We start from the raw sequence: 23952 nt of genomic DNA, 5'->3' as shown, positions 1-23952 counted from the left end.
TAGTCGTTTCGGCATCTTCCTATCATTCAGTCTTGTGATGTTTTGAAGTGATGGAATTTTATGAATAAACTTCAACTCTCTCTTTAGTTACACCTGCCGTTTACCCGTGCTTGGTTGATTTTTCTTTACTTTGACGACATTGAGAGCACTATGATGGGCAGATTGTTCGCTCTTCGCCGAGAAAAGATAACTCTGAACGTCGAAGTGGAAAAGTTCAACCGAGCGCGGGTAAACGGCAGGAGAAACTAGTAGCTCTTCACATCTAGATATTCATACATTCTTTACCTTTATCCGGCTATACTACAGCTGAGCACTGGCCGCTGAACGTTGCATGACCAGAGGTGGCCGAAGTAGTGACCGTCTGCAGGCTACTCACGTAGAAGTAGCGCCGTAAATTTCTACCCAGTAGAGATTTAGAAGCAGGTTAAGTATCATAGGCCTAGTTTTGGGTGAAAATTGAACGCCGTCAAGTAGTACTAGTCTAAAAACACAATTATATGAGGAAATAGTTGAGTACTTCGCAAAGTAAAAGCACTTAGGTACTAAACAATTCTGTACATGACTGAACAGTGAACACTATGACTCGGAGTCGATTCTTCATACCAATTTGACTCATGGCCTAGTTACAATCCTGTTCCGAAAGGAGTCACTGAAGGTGATAAGTCAAAGTGACGCAGGGAAAATGCGCTCTTGGAGCATTGCAAACTTTTGAAAGACGCCCATACACTCATTCACAGTATGTCGGAACTCTGAAGTTCAATAATAACTACTGCGTTCATTTGTGAGATTTTAATAAGATTATTTCTCGACACGGTAAGAATAACAACGATAAAATACACTATCAATAATGTTTGCAAGCCTCGCGTCAGTATTTTCACTTGCATGTTTCGACATTGGTTGCTACACAGTATAACCCGATTGTAAAAGCAAATCTCGCAAAAACGAATAGCAGCAAATCAATTTTTTTGATATCCAACATACATATACATTATACATGCATGAAAAGTAGTAGGAGTACGTTAGCAGCAGGTGTGTGGAGTTGATTCACTACACCGCTGATATTTTCAATATACAGACTCCTGCTTTAAACACACCGACTGTAAATCTGCTCAGAAAATTTATTCCTCTGTTACATTTTTAGCTATTTATCTTACCAATTGAATCAACCTGGCAGAAAGAAATTAGGTTTGTGATGGCCTCGGAACTTTTTATTAACATTTGAGAACATTTGGTTCGATATTCGTAGTCGGAGCATTTTAACAAACTCTCAATCCATCCAGTATATGTGATCCACCATCTCCAAAGAGTGTTACAAAATTTCTGCGACTCCACAGTCCGGGTCAGCAATTACAAAGATTCCATTTCCATGGACGGAAAAGGCTCTACCGCAGTCTCCTTAACACCCACTGGCACACATCAAGACATATATCAAACATAGACTCGGATTAGGAGTTCGCAACGTGTCAGCGTTCGCCCTCGCGCGTTTCGCATACCACAGACCTGGCCGCACCCATCTCCTATTTTCCCAAACCTCGAAGACGAAGCCAGTCTGATGAGAACTGCTCCAAAACAAGTTCCCGTTACAAATTTGAAATGGTCACTTTTCCTCACGCTGTCGCTACTGCAAAGGAAACCTTTTCACTTCGGCCAGCATTCTCTTCCTAAAATCTTGACTGCTTTCTCTGCCCCGCTGGGCCATTGAATCACCGACCCCTTCCCGAAACAGACACGCTTTCAGCTGATCAACAGTCATAATATCCGCAGGATCTAATCCGTTCGTGTTGATCAAATTGACGAGATACTCGATAAAATGCAGCTTACACAGCCCGGCCAGGCCTGCCTCTACTGGCCTGCCGCAAGGCGCGTCTTTCAAACCGTCCGGCGTTTCCTTCTGCTCCATCACATCACAAGCTTTTTTCTGCGATCCTCTCGTGTCTATCGGAATCCCGTTGTCTTTGAGCAATTTCACGAGCTTGCTAGGTTCCCAATCGCGGAGATAAAACAAGCAGTCGCGTGGGTGATGCGCGTGCAACCCTTTACTCGAACACGAAGGTAGTTTACCGCACTGTCTCCCGTGTTTGAAAGCTTGCCTGCACCCGCTGCAAAACTCATGCGAGCACTGCGTGCACTTGAAATGCATGCAGCCGCCTTTCGCTAGCGCGTATCTGTAATTACAATCCGGGCAATCGATGCCGTTTTCTCTCAAATGCCTCGCGAGGCCCGCAGCCTGATATTCTGGATCATTAGCTTCTTTCCATTTTTGAAACTGCTCGCAGGATATCCCGTCATGCTGAGGCTCCCATTGCTTTTTACATTTGTAGCAGGTGTGCTTGCGGCAAAACGGGCACAGCATCTTCACGTTACCGTCGGCCCCATCAAATTGAAAGCCACCGCTGCAGTGCGAACACCAGCGAAAATTCGGCATACGCATTAGAGTATAGTCTCTCATCTTATCCTGGTAGATTCCGTGCACTCTCCTTCCGTCTGGCATGTTCCTTAGTATCGCGTCGATGTGATTAAAGAAATGCGTCTTGGTGTCTTCATCGACTCCGCCGATATCCGGGTTCGAACACATAGGACAAACGATGTCACGGACATTTCTCTCGCTGACACAAAGCGCCAAATGCTGTTGCAAGCAAGACAAGCAGTAAGCGCATCCGTTTTCTCCGCACGTCGGTAAACAACTGAGTTTGCTGCGCGGGTATCGGTCCATGCATATCGCGCATTCGTTGTCTAAATGCCGTATGGCTGCGTCTACATCGTGAACCATTTCGTTATCGACAATCGCCTCTACTGCATCTTCAAGCAGTGTGTCTCGCAATCTCTCTGGCATGACACGAATTAAATGATTGAGAGAGTCGGAGTACACACCGTCCGGAATTTGCAGTAGTGCAGTAATCGCGTTACGTCTTCTGACATCGTCTTCAATCTCTAACGCAGTGGCTACATCAGAACTTTCATGTTCCGAAGCATTATTCGACTCACGGAATTCGCTCAAAAACTCCACCAATTTATCTTTCTGCATCGACGCCACCGCGAGGTACTTGTCACCTTTGTGTTTCGTCAATGCCTTCTTCGCGGTTTCAAACCCAAATTCTCCGGCTACGTCTGCGATTTGTTCGTTTTGCGCCGTCACAACAAGTTCAAGCGCCTTCTCGAACACGTTATCAGCCTCTATAAGGATATCCTCCGCGTCTTCCGGATTGATTCTGAAACCTTTCTCTTTAGCGAGCCGTATAAAGTCTCTCACTTGGTCTGTCCAGTTTCGCTCCAACCACGAGTTGGGAGTCGCCAGATTCGAGCTGTTAGTCTTATCGAGCTCGCGGAGAGCCACTTCCACTTGTTCCGGACGAAAACTGGACACGTCGCCCGCACGAACGTGATCCAGAAACTGCGTCGTCTGATACCGAACTCCCTCCTGCCTTATCTTCCTCTGCAGTTCGTCTTTCGGCAGATTCGATATAAACTCGCGAGAGCGCGCTTCGCTACGGTTTTTGAGACTGGCGGACAGTTCGTCGTCGAAATTGCCAGCGCCTTCGAAAATCGTCATGTTTCCGAATTCATCGGAAATGCGTGCACTCTGAGGCGCTGTTTCGCCGTTACGTTGCACCTTAGCCGGCTGGTAGGACCCGGACTGCTCGTCATCGATATTTCTCTTCAACGATGTAGTCTGTTCCGCTAAAAGAATTTGGTTATCCCCTGGACTCGTATGACTGAGCGGTTCGAACGGTTCAGCGGGAGGAGGGTCTAAATCGATTAACGACCCTTCGTCCACCGGTAGCACTACATTACTACATGCTGAACCGCGATTGTCTAACGATGGATTGCTGTAGTGAGTTTGCCGGGGTTGCTGTGGTCGAGTTTTCTGATATGACGCAGACTGACGCGGCCGGCGTTCCGGTACGTCCATGACCCCGCACAGTATTCGAAATTGCTCTTTGGCGTCGATTATTTCTTGCAACTTGTCGGTGACATGATGAAACAGATTTTCCTTCTTGTTCGAGCTAGGCTGGCTCATTAGAGTGTCGATGACCGTCTGATATCTTGAAGCTTTTTCGTCGAGTTCAGCCAGACAATCCTCGAGCCTTTGACGCTTCCGATTTTCATCGGATATATTTATGATTTCTACTGCCTTTTCATTCATCCAAGCCACGAAATCGTCATCGTTAGGTGCTGCGGTAGTTATCGAGGGTGGTTGCGGCACCAACGGTTGAATCGGCCTAGTTTCGACGGCTTCCATGCTACTTATTTTGATTTTGGGTTTGTAAGAAATTAATTTATCCCTGTGGTTTCGTCTTTTAGGATTACCATGCCAGAGATTGTTGCAATCTTCGCAATATACGCTCCTGCAAATTTCGCATTTAACAACGGGAGGCACCTGCCCGCACAGATCGCATAACTCGTCTTGTGGAATATCTTGATGCGCCGGTTCTGGGACGCCTGCAGCATGAATATCGCTGCTTTCTGTGGACGCATGCGGGTGCGGATAAATTTCAAATGCGCTACCGCGTGTTCCAGCACCTTCAACTACTTGGTGATAAGTGGGAGGTGGTGGGAGCGGGGTATGAAACATGGGTGTCTCTGCGGGGAGAGGGGTTTGAAAGATTGGTGTCTCTGGAGCTGCGACTCCCATTTTTTCTTGCACAGTCTTAATTTCGATAGCCGGAATATATGAGTAAAAGGACGCCTCTTGTCTGTGTTCGCCGTGGGCAAGCAGAATCAACTCCATTCTTAACAGCAAAATGTCCGTGGTGACACCAGTAACCACTGGAACATCAGGAATCAACTGCGTGTCCGAATACGCCAATCCATCCTCTACCGCTGTCGTATACCCGAGTTGACCTAAAATCTTTCTTGCTCCTTTCACGTTGTCTACTTCTTGCTTGAATATCGCGTTCGAGAGCCGTACCACTCTCCACTGCGGCGGTTTCTCCGGTCTGAGCAAATTTTTGCCGTATTTTTCAAGGATGCTCAGCCCGCGGATCAATGCTTCGAGTCCAGGATTAAAGGGAAGGCAGTTGTCTCGTAGAATTCGTATGACGTCGAGAAAGTTGTAGCGTCCGGCTATAGGAGTATCATATAATAGCATCTGGTCGACTAGGTCGCGAGTGACATCTTTTCTTGCTTGTCCCTGGCGAACTTTGGCTTCGAGGGATTTTCGTACATCCTTATACTGCAATAACGCACTCATTATCAAGTCACAAAGGCCTTATATTAAGACCTATCATCATACATTTTAATACTAATAACAACAAACAAGTCAGTTAGAGCTTTTTGCACTGACAAAAAGTTGTGCGATCCTTATCTAGGCCAAAACTAATTCAGACAGTGAAGAAGTAGCTTACATATGGTGAGTTCTAGGTAAAATAACAATTCTACTAGGGAGTCTACCCAGTAGTGAAGGTAGATAGTGATTAAGATATTTGTTTGAGAATAATATACCGATAGAATGATTCATTGATCTTGCTAAGTTGAACTACCAGCAGACGCAGTACCCAAATATTAGAACCACGAGTCGAGTGTAGCAGTGTTTACTGTTTGCATGAAAGTAAGGTAGTTGGTGAAAGTAAACATAGAAATCATGGCCGCTCAACTCAAGAATAACCATGAATCATTGGTAGTTGTGAGACTAATATATCAGTATATAAATTGATATGAAAAAAGATCATTTCGATGAGACCAAGTCGCTATCAAGTCACCTTGAATATTCCCTAAACTCTCTTCAGGATGACGGTAACAAAAGATTACATCATTATAACCATACGTAAATATATCCATAATTGGTAATTTCTTAACAATTTCTAGGAAATTTGGTAACAAAATTATCCTACAAACTTGAACATTAATTATTCTCCACAGGATGAGGTTGGCACTGTCTTTTCAGCCTTCATGGAGAATTTACGTCAATAAAGTTGGATTACATTGAATCATTTACACTCCCATTCAATTTTCAATAAAGCATACCCCACGGTCAGTATTTCCATCAATTTACACATACCTATATATCCAACTCGACTTACATCGTTTTATGTTTAAAAATGTCACCAAGTTTTACTTTGAAATAGTTTAGCAAATATGCAATAATGTATTTGCATCTGCACATTAAAGTCAACATAAAAGGTCAATCTATTTGATGGGCGGAGATCGGAAAATATGAGATGATGTTGAGTCACTTCATGACTTGAAAGATTTCTAAATTCCTGCCTTCAGTAAAAATTTGCGAGGACTTGAGAAGACTTGTGACTCGAAAGTAGTGACTTGATCTCAACAATGGGAGGTAGGAAGGTACAAACGTTCGCTCTGCGTTAAAGAAGGCGTCACTATGATTCAGTGAATTTTACGGATCTTGGTTTGATTGACAAATTGACCTTGGCCTGCCGCAAGTAGAAGTGCTCAGTAGATAAATTATACATAATATTAGATATATAAATTGTGAACAAATGCATTGCCAGAGGAGTGAGATTGGACGAGGAAATATAGAAATATTCACACAAAATGCAGGAAAACATTGAACAAAGTGCAAGGTGTGGGCTGATACGAGCTGCATGACATAGGCACTCACTAAGACACATTCACGTCACACCGTTGGTATTGGTAATAAATAATTTCAATTTATTAGCTCCCTGTTGATGATCAAGTGTCACGTTGAATCGAATCATCACGAAAAAAAATCAATAATCACATGGGAAAACTGACCTTGGCCATCTGGAACGAAATATATTCAAAAATTTAGTGCAAGAGTTTGTGACAGTTGGAATGATTGAAAAGAATCGAAGTTGACTAAAAATCTATCGAAGGGAAAGGGTGGAATGCAAATCAGGAAGGCGATTAAATATCTTCAAGCTACGTCTATGCTTCCAAAAAGACTGCTTTTCCCGCTGGAAACAAGAAACAATGTGAGTGGGACGTTTTTAAGGTCATTTACGGTTCATGATTATTTGTTCAGCAAGTACAGCCTCTGATTTCGACTGTACTACCCGCTTTGAATTTCGTTTCGATTGAGCAATGTCCTGCTGTAACGTTCGGTGCCATAAAAATTGAGAAGTACTGATGTGGTGATTCGATTAGATAGAGGAAGTGGTTAGAAACCATACGGTACCTGTGCTGGAAATACGATTGCATTTTGCCCTAGTCGAGTCTCGAGAGCATAATATTTAGTGTCTGTGTACAAGCATATGTGAGGCTGAATTGAGCCTGTAGCGACTTACGTTTTAGAAACAATATTTCCATAAATCAGCCTCGCCCTCAGTATAATTTCAAATCCTGGAAGATTACGAAAGAAGGTGAAGCCCCTTTAAAAGTACCCAGTAGTTTACTAGTTTCTAGCAGAGATGAGCGGATTTGAAATTTCTATGTCCTAATCCAATCCAAATCCGAACCTTCAAATCCATATCCAAATCCTAATCCATAACTTTTTCCTATTCAAGTCCATGTCCAATCCTAATCTGATTCCAACTGGAAATTCAGAAAAAATACTAATTTATGCAATGGAGGGATTCGGAAATTTTCTTTCACAACCAACGATTCACTTGATTCAAGATAACTTAGTAAGCATAAGTACACTAATAACTGATCTGAATAAAGTTGGTCGGTGGTCGCCATTCGCCACACGACATTTCAATCTCCCAGAAAATAGGTAAATCCAATCCAAATCCTAATCCGTTCTGAAAAAAATGTCTAATCCAAATCCAATCCAAATCCGACAAAATTTTACAAATCCTGTTTTTTCAAAACCTAATCCTAATCCATGCTCATCTCTGGTTTCTAGTTCCGTCGTCGTCATGCATGAATTAATCAGATCATAGAATCATCATCATCATCATTGGTTTATTAGCAATTTTATCAGTTCAATACACCACAAAAATGCGATACAATGAAAAGACAGGAAGATGTCGAAGCGACAAGGAGTAGTCTATGGAATCTGACACCCACCTTGGCCTAGGCGATGTAAAGAGGAGGCATGCACACTGAATGAAAGTAAAGAAGATAGTATAGAAAAAGAATGCGACAAGAAATAGGGCGGCATGTCATGGGAAGCGAGATCGATAGGTCAGTCGTGGTCCGGTAATCTTGAGGATGGACTGTATTTATTGTATTGATCGAAAGAGCATATCATCGAACAAATGTCACGGCTCAGTGAAATTGGTATCGATCACTCTTTCCATTTGGCTGAAGGCAATTTGACGGTGATTTTTGACCGATTTGCCGAGCGCGAAATTTGATAAAACGGGCATCAATCGAAAGCTGCCGCGGTACTGATTGCAAAAATATAAATTTTATTTTGCTGGTGACCCTGGAACCCTGCAAAATCAGCCTCGAATGTTGCATTGTAACGGAGTTTGGTATTGTGACGCAACCAACGCCGTCTGCGCAGCTCAGGAGCAAGTGTGCACGAGAGTGAGAGTGTGGATGCTCCATCGGTTGCGCAACAATGGCCAATACGCTTGCATTTTGCGCTGCTCCTCACCTGCTCCCAGACGGCATGGTTGCGTCAAAATACCAAACTCCGTTACAATGCAACATTCGAAAATTTCACATATCTCTAGAGTCATGACTCATGAGTCATTTTTCGTTGGTTGCGATGTTGCACCGCAAGTCATATTTTTAAAATTTCATTATTAGGGCAATCGTTTTGACCTAAGAAAACGTAGATTTTGACCTGAAAATCAAAATTTTGACATTCTTTGATCTCAAAAAACTTAATTTTGACCTAACGTATGCAAATTAGGAGTTGTACTACTTATCTTCATTTCCAGCTCGAACGGTCTGTCCTTACGAAGTAGTTCGACCTGAAAAAACTTTTTTGACTCAAAAAGTGACAATTTTTTCCATGGAAAAAACTTGATTTTAACGAAATCTGGCCCTATGAAGAATTCCAGTAGTTGCATCACGTATTATGGTAGAAATATTTAAAATCTGTTGTAGTACAACAACGACAGATACTTTCCTACATTCTCGGGTAGAAAGTGTCTGTTCCTAATAAGTAGCTTATTGCCTAGAATGAAAAAAGAACGTTCAACAGTAGCTGTTGTTGGCTGACAACACCGAAGGTGTGCGTGCAATGCATGCGTACACTGCTGGTGACACACCGTGTTGCTTCATTCTAACATAGGCGTTTACGTCACAATTTTTCACATAATGCGCTTCTTGATATAAGATCCATGCAATGCCCACACAGTCTTGCGTCAGTTAGGAATTTGCAAGATGTTGAGCATAACACCATGTCAACCTATTTGTTTTATTTCAATGTTTATGCTTCACAATGAGCAGACAATGGGCCGTCTACAACGGTAGGCCTATAAAGTAGGCTACAGGCTGTAAAATGTCAAATGATAAGTTCCCCGACAGTGCAAAATCTAAGATACAAACGCAATGCAGATTGTAAAAAAATGACTTCGTTTACAATTTTGGCTTTTTTTGACATGTAAAAAAATTGCCCTACACATTAATAGTCGGCCTTGATTTTCGACTTCTAACAACGTTGATTAGATTAACAACATCTGGCTATATCCTATATAAATGGTATGGATTATAGTGAGGCGTTTGGTCAGGCCGGAAAGACCTATCAGACCAGAGGTCTCAAACTCAAATGTGCTCGCGGGCCAATTTTCCCGTTTTTGATGACGCCGCGGGCCGCAGCATCAATAAGGGTATTCCATGTCTTTCCAAGTAGGCCTTAGTTGACGGGATGAAGTTGTCCTATTGAAAGTGAGCCGATAAAGCAGACTTACATTCAACACACATCATAAAATGTTATTTATTTCCGTATCAATTTAGGCCTGGCATGAAAAAAATCATCACATTTATGACCATTTGAATAGAAGTGTTTTTGTACTTGATATATATTAATTATAAGATATAGACGCCATGTGAGCGAAAAAATATATAATGTCATCAAAAAAGCTATCACGTATAATTTTCTAGCTACTATAAATATTTTGAATTTAACAGGTTTATAATAGAGATTGATCTGATATCACAGTATTTTTGGGTTTAGCAGTGTAGCCCAATCCAGGATTCTGAAATATTCCCTAATAAGTAGGTTAATAAGCTCATGGTCAATTACCTTCGAATATTAGAGCAAAAAAATAACAATATAAATATATTATTGAATGTGTCATAGTTATAGAAATCTCGGAACACCGAGCAACCCATAACTACTTGATTAGTAAGCGAAACACCGAGCTGCGACCTTCTGATCTATCCCCGTGACCGTGTCCATTCGGGTCATTTTCATTTGGCCATCGAGTCTGCCCGAGTCCGAGTAATTCATATAAAGGTCGTGTCCAAGTCTAACTCACACATTTCAGTCACGAATCGTCTAAGCATAGTGCTGTCAATGACTAGAGACTAACTAAGGGTCAGAGTTTGTCGTCATGAATTGGAAATGTGGCGAAATAGTGAATTTTCTACTGCACGGGCGCAGATAGTGAAGTTTGATGAATAGTGTCAGGCTTTCGGGGCAATTTAAGAACGAAGTTTCACTTTAAAACTTGAAAAGATATATGTGGCAGTTATATATTGTAAAATTAATGAAAATCTAAAATGTCGCCGCGGGCCGCACAAAATGATCTGGCGGGCCGTGTGTTTTAGACCTCAGTACGATAAGTAAATCAGGCTAAATTGATGATGGCATAATTTCTTAATCGCTAATGGCTGCTAATGAGTTAATCAAATCGGCCGCTCCATTATTTTCATCCGCCAAAACGCTGCACCCCAAATTTGGTTCAATTTTAACAAGTATGAAACTCCGCAGATCCAAATAAAAAAAAAGTTCAAAGTAATCAAGGATAATCCGAGAATTTTCGACGAAAAACATCAATAATTCGGCTTCTACTAGTTGGAATTGAGTCAAATATGTTTTGTATCGTCTTTGAAGACAGCTCAACAATTTCATGGGGTTGGAATTGAACCTAATTTGGTGAGCAGTGTTTTTTTTTAGGGTATTTTGACAATTTAATCACTGAATGGCTGCAATCCCCCCAAAAAAGTTATTTTTGAACAGCCCTTAATATATAGCACTATATCTATCCCTAAGTTAAATCTCATACACTTTGAAACGTGCTACAGCCGCGACTAGAACCGCAGTATCTTGTGCTTTTAAATGAGCCGTATTCAATCGTAACAAAACAGTTAACGGAGTACTGGCAAATCCTTACGGACTAGCAAGTGAGTAAAATGCCGGGGGACATTTGTCATACATGTATGGGCGCTATAGCAGCCAGTCAGTGCACTGAATAGAATAGAATGCAATGTCACAGTATATGCTTCATTAGCAACTTTGAATACGGTGGCAATCTGGAGAGAAAGAAGTAACAAGATTGCGTCGATGTAAGCTTGCTGCAAGATATCGATGTACAATTTGCCTAGCCGGTTTCTCAAAAAGTTAATCTGCTTCGGATGTGTGTTATATATAACACTAATTACGGTAGAACGATTTTATTATCAGAGGTGAGTGAGTGTGCTGTGGCTTTATTGTATAATGACAGCTTTTATGATGTATACGTAATACGTATAGCGATAATATCCCATCATAGACGGTGTGAATTTGCCAGAGGTGAATCCAAGGCTGTAAGAGCTGAATCTGAACTCTCAGTTATGGCGAACGTCACATCATCGTCGCATTAATTTGCGGATGATTCTAGAATGAAAATTCAATTCAATTCGATTCAATTTATTGCTAATAATTTCATCATTTCAATACACCGCAAGCCTACGATACAATGAAAGATAGAAAGGTGTCGAAACGACTTGGAGTAGTCGTCGATATCAGACACCTGCCTGGCCTGGGCGATACAAAAAAAAGGCAAGGACCCTGAATGTAAAGTAAAGGAAGATAATGTAAAAGTACAGGTGATAAAAAGGTGGCAAGTGTTGGAAGGCGAGATCGATATGTCAGCTCAGGTCATGGTCCGGTAAAATAGGGTGCTAACTAGTATTGATTTAACAAAAGCTTGTATAGATTTTACCGATGTGTCCATTTATGATTGTACAAAGATAGATTTTGATTATAAGTAACGGATTGACATTTATCCTTATCTATTTAGAGCTTCACACCGCATACCAAGAGAAGACGACGAGTTACCAGAGTCGGATAAAGTGATAATAATCATTTTTGCTTTGGCCATTTATGTAGAATGTATCGTAGGTATGAAGTACATCATTTTTGCAGAGAATAGTCGATCAAGATGTTGTCATACCTGCAGGATTTTTGATTGACATTCCAAATATATCCCAACACATCTTCCCCTATTTGCTGACGCCGGAACGGAATCTATGCATCGGTAACCATGCAAAGTGAGTTGATCCCTTTGGGTTAAACAGTGTCCTGAGGTCCTATGCGTTTCGGTGTAAATATGTTAACGAAGTAAGTGTGATGGTAAAAGGTTACCATTCGGCTACGCAATTCGCTGGGGTCAAGTGCGAGACGATGAATATTGCGAGAAATATTACTGAAAGCATAAGGAAGCATATTGCAAACTCGTTGCATTACTTTGTTGCAACGGCGAAGACAATCGGATCGAGCTCTACGAATGCTGTGTATTTTACTGGAGGAAATGCTCGCCATAAAGTATTGCGGCAGTAAATCGAGAGAAGAATGAAAATGTTTCCGAATTGAAGAAATAAGACAAAATGGTACTCTATTTACAATAATTTTGCCCCCCCCCCTCGAGCTTGGCGAAAGCTTGTCAACCTGTTCATTACGACGCCATGTGTACTGTGCTGTGCACCACTCGTCTCAATTTATATGGGACGTCAAGTACGTGTCCAACAGGCGCCGTAACATTTTGCCGAGCACTATCTTTCTTCTCATGTGATACCTAAACACCTATATATCTTCAGTGACATCCCGGAGGGAGAGCATCGCAAGCGGAAACTGCTGATCTTATTCATAGTTCACAGTAGGGCGGACAACTTCGAGCACAGAAAAGTAATCAGGGAGACATGGGGTACGATAGGGAACCGCTTCACTGAGGTTAGTGCTACCGACTGAAAAAACGAGCATAACAGACGTATAGATTGAAACTGTTGGCTTCTTATTTCATTCGTAATGCCTAATTCGAATCGTACCGCATCAGAGATAATTCGAATCGACTTTGAATCAGTTTTACACAACGTGTTTTCGATCCACAGTTACCCCAGAAGCGGATTTTGGAACCACGATAAATGCGGTTTATTATACGATTCGAAATCATACCTGACCATGACCAGTAATAATAAGCCAGCATTCTGATATTTCGCAGAATTGGATAAGTATTTGTTACCACTTTGAATCAGTTACATAATTTGCTTTACCTTTTCTCTCCTACCACCGTCTTATTCCACATGTTCTAGGTCAAAGAATCTACCATTTCACATTTCGAATTTCGTCACGCAGAAACTGTTTTTAGGGTGCATTTACGTGTCCGTTTAGTGTTTGACAGTGAAATTATAGTGATAATAGAGCGATAGAGCTCCTCTATCGAGGTCGCGAAGTATGGTTTCGAAAGAGCAGTTATAGCCTACCTGTGCCATTCCATGCCTTCGTCGCCAACAAGCATCTTCTGATTATAAACGTTTTCCACTGGGGACTAGCAAGTTAAAAGTTTGAAAACACATATGGCCTTATCTCACCCAAAATAACTAAAAATTGCATAATTCCGATTTTTCCGGCATATCTTTAGTATCTTTTATTACTGGCAAATGTTCGTTAATGTTTCGACCCATTGTAAAATTTTGTAAAATAGCTTTATCACGAATCGAAAATTTGTATGACATATCTGTCGTAAAGTATTCAATCATGGTTATTTGAAAAGCTAACATCCAGACCTATGATGTGCTAATAGTCGTTTGGCTTAGATCTACCCTGCTGCGATTTACGGAATTTCTGAGCGAACTTTCGAAAATAAACTTGAAATTTTAATGTTTAATGTAAAATTTCACGAGGTTGGGTTGCACATATTCCTTCAATTTAAATACTGACCTAGTACATCCTAACGAAGGACGTCAGATCGAAAGAGGGGGACCACAATTTTGAGATTTTATGTTCATCGTATAGATGCACTTTTCTGCTGTCAAATCTAAATTGTGCAGAGTAGAACTACAATTTCATATTTATATGTATTATGTATAGATCATAGCGACACCTAGCAGCTGTGAAAATGTCATAGTGATAGGCGTCGCCGTCCGAAAGAGAGCGCTGTTGACTAGATAGTCCACTTAAAATCGATACTTAAGTTATAGAAATTAAACATGGAACGGCAACGACCGATTTTGCAGCTTCGTTCCGCTTCGCAGAGGCTGGAGAGGAGAATTGTTTTGCGTAAGCGACTGTAGGATTTCTGGCAATCCAAAAGCTATCTTCCCGAGCCCAGAAATTATTGAATCTGGTCTTGATCGAAAGCTACTGTTGCACCGATTCCGAAAATATAAGTTTAAATAATGATCAGGCACTGATCCACCTAGAATCTGTCCTCCGAGTCTGAAATATCGGCATTGTTCAGAACAATCGGGTAACCGCAACACAATGACCATAACAATGACCCGTTGCGACTCTCCGATTGTTCGAACAATGCTGATATTTCGACTTGGAGGACGGATTCTAGGTGGATCAGTGCCTGATCATTATTTTAATTTATATTTTCGGAATCGGTGCAACAGTGGCTTTCGATTAAGACCATATTCAATAATTTCTGTGCTCGGGAAGATAGCTTTCGGATTGCCAGAAGTCCTACAGTCGCTTACGCAAAACCACTCTCCACTCCAGCCTCGGCGGAGCGGAACGAAGCTGCAAAATCGGTCGTTGCCGTTCCATGTTTAATTTCTATACTTTAGTACTCGTACTGGGACGAAAACTGCGGCATCGAATCAGCGTGTACTCAAAGGTGGTGTGGACACTCGGAAGTCACGTGACTTTCACGCCCAGATACCTTTGACGACTTTGTTATTGTCGATCCGTCTGCAACAGTAATTAAAGGCAAAGTCGCTATTGCTCTTCGTTGATTTTAACTATTTTCTATATCGAGTTGGGTGACAGAATTTCGTATGGTATATTTTGACGCTGTCATCTTGTGCTGTACAAAGTTTCAAGACTATGGCTTTATGACTAGCGTAGTAATTTCGCTGTCGAAGTCGAGTATCGAGTAAATCCGCGCGCACCGATATATTGTAGACGTTGATAACGGAATTACTATGCTAATCATTGAGTGACGATACTGAAACCGACTGCGAAGCTGCATAACACAACCAAGATATACCATGCCAAATTTCGTCATCCATCTCGGTATGGAACACTTTCAAAATTCACATACCAATATCAAATTTTGCGAAAATTCATTTATGCGGTAGGCTCAATGCCAAATCAGCACACGTAGACCCTGATACTCGAATTTGATAACGTACTTAGTACTGTAATTATAGAGTCATACCCTTGAAACTTGTTACAGTGTTAGATTCCTTCATCAAGATATACAATACGAAATTTTATTATCCATCGCCTTATAAAATACATTTAAACTGTACAGTGTACACATACCAATACTGGCTTTTGCGAAAAATCTGCTATGCGGCAGGCTGAATGCGATTTTGATAACGAAATTGCTACCGTAATAATTGATTCACAGCCTTAAAACTCGATACAGTGCTAGATGTCTCCATCAGGATATATAATACGATATTTTGTTATCCCCGCTGAATAAGACACATTCAAAACCTACATATAGCATTATAGCAATTTCGGCTTTTGTGAAAAATCTGTCATGCGGTAGGCTAGATGGCAGGTCAGCGATGTACTAGATATACTCGACTACGATAACGAAATTACTATCCTGATCCCCGAGTCACACCGTCAAAAATTGGCTCAGTGTAAGATGCAATCATCTGACCTTCAGCCTACCGCATAACTGATTTTTCACGTAAAACAGTGTTGGTATGCGTAGATTTTGATTGTGTTCAATACGGCGATGGATAGCAAATTTTGTACTACATATCTTCATGATGGCATCTGACACTGTACGAAGTTTTAAGGCTGTGACCCAATAATTACAGTAGTAAGTACGTTATCAAAGTCGAGTATCAAGGTTCCGCGTGCGCTGATGTCGTAATGAGCGTACCGCTCAATGGAATTTTCGCAAAATTTGATATTGGTATATGTGAATTTTGAAAGTGTTCCATGCCGAGATGGATGACGAAATTTAGCATGGTATATCTTGGTTGTGTTATGCAGCTTCGCAGTAAGTTTCAGTATCGTCACTCAGTGGTGTCCACACCACCTTTGAGTACACGCTGATCGAATTGTAGATAACTAACCTACGGATAGATGCGCATCACGTAATTCACGTTCGAGTGATGCTTCAGTCGCAGATTTGTTGTCGCTTCATAGCATGAAATAGCAAAGTAATTGCAAATCCCATAGATGACGACGCGATCGCTCAAATTTAATGGAGTTGATCTTATTTGAAAGCTAGTCGCGCTGATTCTGATAATACACATTAAAATCTGATCAGGGCAATGGAACCCCATCGAAATACCCTTCAAAGTCTGAAAATCGGCATTGTTCTGAACAATCGCAACCACGCAAGGACCATTGTTATGGTCATTGTGCTGCGTCGTTGCGATTGTTTAGAATAATGCCGATTTTCAGACTTTGAAGGCTGTTTCGGGGTGGTTCCATTGCCTTGATGAAAATTTATTGTTAGTTATCTATAATCGAATAGCAACAGTGACTTCATTTTCGACTTTCGCAAAGTACTTGCAATGTAATCTTCGCAGTTAATTTTCCTCCTCGGGAATCCGGGCAATTCCACCCTCCAAAAAGTGATCGCGACAGAGCATTCCATACACGCCGACATTCTTCAAGAAGACTTTGCGGAAGTGTACCGGAACATAACGCTGAAAAATGTAATGGGGTTAAAATGGGCTTCCCGCGAATGCTTCAATGCGAAATACATCGTCAAGTCTGACGACGACGTGTACATCAATTCGAAATTGCTCATCAGTTCTCTGATACGGACGGGTAAGTTCGAACAGGTAATGGCTCAACTTGCAGTCAAGCCGCCTATAGCTGATCGATAAGTTAAGACTCAATAACTGACGGTAACCGCAGCTCAGCCAATTGGTAACATTCTAGTGTTACCATATTTGGAGATCCGTAAAAAGAGGACGCTTTATCGTACGGGGCGAGAAAAGGGCTAATTGAAAAAGTTTGTACGGGAAATATTTTTGCGTTGACTAAAATAAAAACTCGACTCCCGAAATACCAGCTCCCATGTAATTTCGGTTGGCGTTGACTTTTTTAGTCAACCTTGCCGTCACTGCCATCGAAATTCAGATGTCTCGTCATTTAGGGAATTTTTTGAGTTCTTCGTGTATGATCGCCTGGCTCTCAAGGCTCAGGCTAAAAAGGGGAACGAATTGCCAAAATGGAGGACTTTTGGGTTTTCTCAGAGGACGTATGGTAACCTTAGTTAGCACTCCTCGCATCGAAAGCCATAGGTTTCATTCCAGTTGGCTGTTTTCCATAACCCAGCAAGCTGATCGGTGGCGAGCAAAATCAGTGCCGGTCCAATCCGGGGTAGATGGGGATGTGTGTTGAATTGATTATAATAATTTCAAAATACCACAATAGCCTCAGGCTTATATATTTTCTGGTTGATGAATACTTGATCCACTCAGATTACTATATTCCCAACCAAAATATGTATGGGAGTATACAGGGCGTTTGTATCCTCTGCATCTAGGCAGCATGTTAAGCGCGCTTTTGTGAAGGTACTGCCACCATTATGCCACAGTAATTACGTTTGCTAGCAACAGTATTTTTGGGCCCCACCAAAACATTCAAAATGGGTTAATGGGATAAGAATGCCCCAAAACCATATAAATAGAGAACGCAGAAACGAATATTACCCCACTTTGGAGTCGGAATTGCCAGAGAAACCCCGATTGGTGGCTATGTTTTAGTCTATACACAGGGTTGCCATCGACATGGACCCAAAAATAAGGACAGTCGAAAAATTAGATAAGCATTAAAAACCGTTATTGTACAATGTACATACGTTGTATTTATACGAGCCGTGGCATATCACATTCCAGAAACAACCTGGTCCAGCGACTCCTTGTTATATAAGGTGCTTCATGGATCTCACGACAGCTCAGGTCTAGGTTTACCTTTACTCAGGGCCGAAACAGGACTTCGTCAGCCCCCCAAAAACACATTGATCTTGGGCCCCAAGGTGGGGTGATAAACTAAACTTCTTCACCTCGTTGTGATTTATGGCATCAACCATGATGGAAAAAGGTTGTACATCAAGTTTAGATGGAGCAAGAACTCCAGTAACAATGCTGGTAGTCTAGGTCCTTGCCGAAGCAAACTTCTTTGCTATGTTAGAATGGGGGAATATTGCTTAGAATAATTTCGATGTGCAATCGTTGGTGCGGAATGATTGCCGGTGTTTGCAGTATGGAATGCCCAGACACCCTCGGCAGCAAGTGGTGATTCAGTACCATTTGACCACTAGATGGTGAATATGCTGATTGCTTTCTGATTGCCTTTACGTCATGACTATTAAGTTCATACTGATAGCTGGGTGCGGTATCGTCTCTGTTTGTTGTACCTGCGTTAACTCTGTTTTATTGCCGTATTGTATTCAGATACATTAGCTTTAATTTTATGTTAATAAAATCCTAGGAACCGATCGCATTGCGTTCTATCAACGGGTACAACACAAAAGCTCCAGGTTAATGTCACAATCGCAATGTGCGAAGCACTCGCCCTTCAAGCTTCCTTTGATACCTTTGAATACTCTCTCATTATCGTTACGATAAGCGTTTTTACGCCTGCTCATTTAACTACCAGATTTAGCCTTATTAATAGCTAACACTATATGTACAATATAATTTAGGTAAATTAATAATTTTACTTTAGCTTCACTTTTTAACCCTAGTGTCGACGCCATTTTTCAGTACGCAATAAATGCTGCCTTCCCTGCAGGTTATTCTGCTTTGGACTAAACAGCAGAAACCTGGTAAGCGATAGCTTGGTACAGCCGAAACGGCTACACCACTCACTGCCCTAGCTTAGGGTTACCATATTTTTGAAATCTGAAAAGAGGACACTTTATAAAAATTTTCTGAATTGCAATACCGAAGGAAAGCCCTGAAAAATGGTAAATTTTTCCCACTTCGTGGTCGGTTGACTAAATAAATAAGGTCGACTTTCCGGCTCAGCTCCCGAAATAGCCGCCGGAGCGTTACTTCAGTGGTCATTTACTGTGTCTCAGTCGTATTTTCCCTGTATTTAACCGAAATTCTCAAAAAAGAGGCAAAATCTCAAAAAAGATGACATAAGGGCGTCGTCAGAGGGCACTTTCAAAAAAGAAGACTAATCCTCTTAAAAGAGGACGTATGGTAACCCTACCCTTGCTAAGCTATCGCACCACTTCGAAGTTAAATCCAGTTACGGGAGTTCCTTTCATTTATGAAGTCATAAAATCTGGACGTAAAAGCATAATTTTAGAATATTATGCAACACAGATATACCAGAGGCAAATGATCGAAGTTCTATAGTTGTTGAAAATAAGACAAAATAAGGACGCAAGTCGAAAATAAGGACAAATCTTAGAAATAAGGACAGTTGGGTTTTCTAAGACGTGGCCCTTCAAAATAAGGGCAAATCTTAGAAATAAGGACGGTATGGCAACCCTGCCTATACATAAAGCAATGAATCAATCGATCAAAGCTCGGGCTACAACCGATTACGATGGGTAACATCGGATCTAAGGTTTCGGCCCTAAACTTGAAAAGAATACATTTTAGATGCGTTAGTAATGTCCCCAGCGCGCCGTATCATGATTGTCAGTTATATTTGTATATTTTCGTTGTATAACCGGAACATTACCCGAACAAGCGGTCGCCTTTTATCGCAGAAACACCTCGGAAAAACCTCATACTCTGCAAGATCCATTTCTTCAAAAATGTGCCAAGGGAAGGCAAGTATGCAATACCAAAGTCGATTTACAGTCCAGACTTCTGGCCGTCGTTTTGCTTCGGCGGATGTTGGATAATGTCGACAGACGTCGTCGCGAAGCTTTACCAAATGTCTTTGCAAACGCGACAAGTAAGTCCACGGAAAGCTAAGATGTAATCAGGGACGTTGCTTTTCTGGTGCACTTTTTGTCATTGTATATATATATATATGATGGCAATGTTCTTCTACTACTGCAAGGGTTTCAAACAATTTCCTGGAGCTGGTGCATCTGATTGTCAGAGTCTACTTTTAGAACCTGTATGTTGGCTGCACAGTGCACATAATACAACCACTGCACAACAGTATATGCTACTCCCTATTAGAGGTCGATTGATATTGATTTTTGCAGGTCGATACCGATTATAATTATTATCGACTCACTCTCACATTAGGGTTGTTGAAAAATAACTTTTTTTAGCGGAATCCAGCCATTCACTGATTATATTGTATGGTTACCATAATAAACGTTGCACACCAAATTTGATTCAATTCTAACAAGTATAAGCCGCCGCAGAGCCAATTATAATTTTTAATTTATTAGGGAGAATTTGAAAAAAATCCTTGATTGATAGATAAATCCGTGAATTATCAACGAAAAACTCAAATAACTCCGCTTCTACTCGTTGGAATTGAGTCAAATTTGTTTTGCATCGTCTTTGAAGACAACTCAACAATTTCATGGGGTTGACAGAAAAATTTGATTTTTTAAAATTTTCCCTAATAAATTAAAAATATTAATTGACTCAGCGGCGGCTTATACTTGTTAAAATTGAACCAAATTTGGCGTGCAGCGTTTTGTTAGGGTAACCTGACAATTTAATCAGTGAATGGCCGAAATCCGAAAAAAATGTTATATTTGAACAACCCTAACTCACATGGCCGATAACCGATAACATAGGCCGATATTAATATAGAATGAGCAGAGAATCATTTCCTCCCAAAATAATATATATTATGAAATATGGCACTTGTTCATACCACAGAAAGCTGTCTGAAATCAGAAAGAATTGTTGCTTAATTGTGCCCATTCATTGAAATTTAGGCTATTACTCGACCACGATATCAACCATCATAGGCCGATATCGATAATCTGGAAAGTTCCAAATATCGGCCTCCATAATCGGCCAAGAAAATACTTTTACTTTTACTCAATACTCACTCAAGCAGTTTTTAAGCATATGTATTTTATAGGATAGAGAGCAGTTTAAGGCAGTGGCTCTCAACCTTTGTGACCTCGTGGACCGGTAAACATTCAAAAATCAAAATCGACCCTATATTTAAATACGACAAATGTATGCAACTCAAATGTATTATTGCAAAACTTCATTCAATGCTGTCTTTTTGTAGTAAATATTTATGAGTCATTCTGTTAAAGTTTACGCAGGGCGAGGCTTGCGAAGTCAAGTTAAACACCACTAACTTGATCGTGATTGTTCGGTTTCCTTTGAAATATAAGATGCTGTTTGCCAGGCGTTATTATACTGCTAATATCGCTTAGTTGCAATATCGGAATTTAACGACGTTTGTTTGAAAGTCTTTCGCAGCTTTCACTTAGAACTTGTCCGAAACGAGTTGTAGGCTAATATTAAGCAGTTTCGTACAAAACTTGCACAATTGTGACACGCCCAAAGTAGACCATGAAATCTCTACGGAGACACAATGCATAAATATATACGTTCCAAACTTCTCAATAAATTTATAATTCGATGTTTCATTTCCCTCATTAACGGAAAGTCGTCCATCTTCCCGCATTTAGGAATTGAGATATATAATTTAAAATATCTGTAGCGGATCATCGGTTGAGAATCGCTGGTTTAGGGTATGTTTGCTCTACCTAAAATGCGTAAAAATCTTCTGGGTAAATCATACCCCATAAGCAATATATACCCTGCACCGCGGCAACTGTATTTTTTCTCGAGAATTTACATTATTCGTAGTGTCAAGAACCATTTTGTGTTGCACGCAAAGATGCTCCCCGGAATTTCAAAAGTAGCAGCTCAGATGGACTGCGATAAAAGTATGCGACGCAGGGTTGTAACCAAGTCACAAGGCTCTGATTCACGAGTCAATCTCAAGTCGAGTCATTTTCAGTTCACCACCGAGTAAAGTCCGACGCCAAGTCAGTGATTAGAGGGTCGAGTCCGAGTCATAGTGTCGTGACTCGAGTCCGAGATCAGTTCATTGTGTTCATTGTTCAGTTTTGAGTTCAATCCAGTTCCGCCTACTTTTTCAACTCTGCTCGAGTGATATGGAATGGCTCGTATTGATGATATCGTAATTTTCCTCAGTCACAACAGTTTCTGGCCCTATTTTCCAAGTATCAGGACTGTTGGACGAAATACCAATAATGTGGTGACTTCATTCACTTTACTATTCTTCGAAGTTACAATGACATGTCTGTCTTGGCCCTTCTAGTCTCGAGTCACGTGACTTGGTTCGAGGTCATGTACAATGACTCGAGTACAAGTCGAGTCAATAACCAAATTGACTCGAGTCGAGTCATTCTACGCATTTTAAAAAATTACTCGAGTCAAGCAGAGTTAATAATCAAATTGACTCGAGTTGAGTCATTCTACGCATTTGAAAAAATGACTCGAGTCAAGTAGGGTCTCAAAAAAATCGTGACTCGAGTCATCGCAACCCTGATGCGACCCTTCGAACAAATCTACGACACTGCATGAGTACTATTCAGACCTTCATTTGCTACTTCAACTTGAATTAGTTTTGACATGTATACTTCTACTTGAGTTCAAATTTACGTCGTTGGTTATACTTGAGTACCAACAAACCGTGGTCAAAATAGTTATCGTTGATACACATGTACAAGTAACTTTGTGATTTTTGACTCAAGTACAAAAAGAAGTAGCGATTTTAAAGTAAGTAAAAAAGTAAGTGCTCGATGCCTAGTTTTCCCTATAAATCTCGAATTCTGCCAAGTACAATCACTCCGCACACAATTGACCATCAATCCAGTAATGATGTTTTACAATTTTCTTTTGTGGATTACGTCGTACTCCTAATTTATGTCTTGTATAGTTATAAATAATTAATAAATAATATTTGTTTATTTTATGCCAATAAATATTCTAATACTTATCATCTTGCAGATCTACCTCGACGACGTTTACGTCACTGGTATTTTGCGTACCAAGCTCTCCATACCCATTCGGTATTTGCCGCGTGCCTACCGACTGTTTTGCCACGCTAAAGGGAATTCCACTATGGTTAGGCAGATGTGGAATGATTTTCGCGACGAAAGAAAACGGCAAATGGTACAAGGGGAAGAAGACGCGCACATTAAATTGTGGAGTTATTGCTTCACTTGAATGCTGAGTGATTCCGAATACCCTAGCTTCCAACAGCAACCTGCAAAAGTCGATATCTTATTGATCAAGACCTGTCAATGAAAATCTGCCTTGGTGAAACTCGCCTGGACTAATGACATATTATTCACACTTTGGATATAGGCGCATCATTTACAACTGGTTATCAGATAGATGATATAATCCCTGAATCATTTTACTATCATGCACTATAGTGCGAATACAATTTCTGACCATAATTATTAGCGTTTTAAGGACTTTACAATAACATATGACAATGATGATTCTATACGCGTCTGATGTGATTCCTGATTTTAACGTATATGTTGCCGCTCAATTCGAAGTGTTTCCTTAAGTTTTAGGTTCGTTCAAAATTTCAGGTTACATCATAGAACCAACGTGATGTCACAGGGAAGTGATGATACAGAGTTGGGCATGTATTACATCAGGGGTGTCAAACTATAGATAACTAACCTACGGATAGATACGCAACACCCGTCGTCACGCTTGCTTGCCCGGTACGCAATTACTGCTCAGCAATCTGAACGCAACATACTTGCTAATCCCATAGCTGACGACCCCGCGCGCTTAAATTCAATAAAGTTGATCTTATTTGAAAGCTACTGT

At 40.9% G+C, this 23952-nt stretch overlaps 2 protein-coding genes across 2 annotated transcripts; one reads left to right on the top strand and one right to left on the bottom strand.

Annotated features, from left to right (window-relative positions):
- Positions 1-480: 480 nt before the first annotated feature.
- On the bottom strand, positions 481-6801 carry LOC145458979 (E3 ubiquitin-protein ligase RNF31-like). Its single transcript, XM_080337492.1, has one exon. It carries the CDS (start codon positions 5189-5191, stop codon positions 1619-1621), a length of 3573 nt encoding a protein of 1190 aa, XP_080193618.1. The 5' UTR covers positions 5192-6801; the 3' UTR covers positions 481-1618.
- Positions 6496-23662, top strand: LOC145458688 (beta-1,3-galactosyltransferase 5-like). Its single transcript, XM_080337137.1, has 8 exons — positions 6496-6524; positions 6798-6896; positions 12048-12099; positions 12173-12297; positions 12844-12976; positions 16750-16993; positions 19902-20092; positions 23110-23662. Exons 1-8 carry the CDS (start codon positions 6496-6498, stop codon positions 23326-23328), a joined length of 1092 nt encoding a protein of 363 aa, XP_080193263.1. The 3' UTR covers positions 23329-23662.
- The last annotated feature ends 290 nt before the right edge of the window (positions 23663-23952 follow it).

This window comes from Botryllus schlosseri, chromosome 16 (genome assembly GCF_051294905.1).
Source record: "Botryllus schlosseri isolate E-star chromosome 16, Bs_hap1, whole genome shotgun sequence".
Taxonomy (NCBI): domain Eukaryota; kingdom Metazoa; phylum Chordata; class Ascidiacea; order Stolidobranchia; family Styelidae; genus Botryllus; species Botryllus schlosseri.
The sequence above is the reverse complement of the archived record's forward strand: the minus strand, read 5'-3'. Positions and strand labels throughout refer to the sequence as shown.

Coding starts and splice junctions, on each gene's coding strand:
- LOC145458979 (XM_080337492.1), bottom strand. CDS start 5,191: ATGAGTGCGTTATTGCAGTATAAGGATGTACGAAAATCCCTCGAAGCC.
- LOC145458688 (XM_080337137.1), top strand. CDS start 6,496: ATGCAGGAAAACATTGAACAAAGTGCAAG. Junction 12,100..12,172: donor AGTTACCAGAGTCGGATAAA/GTGATAATAATC, acceptor TCATTTTTGCAG/AGAATAGTCGATCAAGATGT. Junction 20,093..23,109: donor TGTCTTTGCAAACGCGACAA/GTAAGTCCACGG, acceptor ATCATCTTGCAG/ATCTACCTCGACGACGTTTA.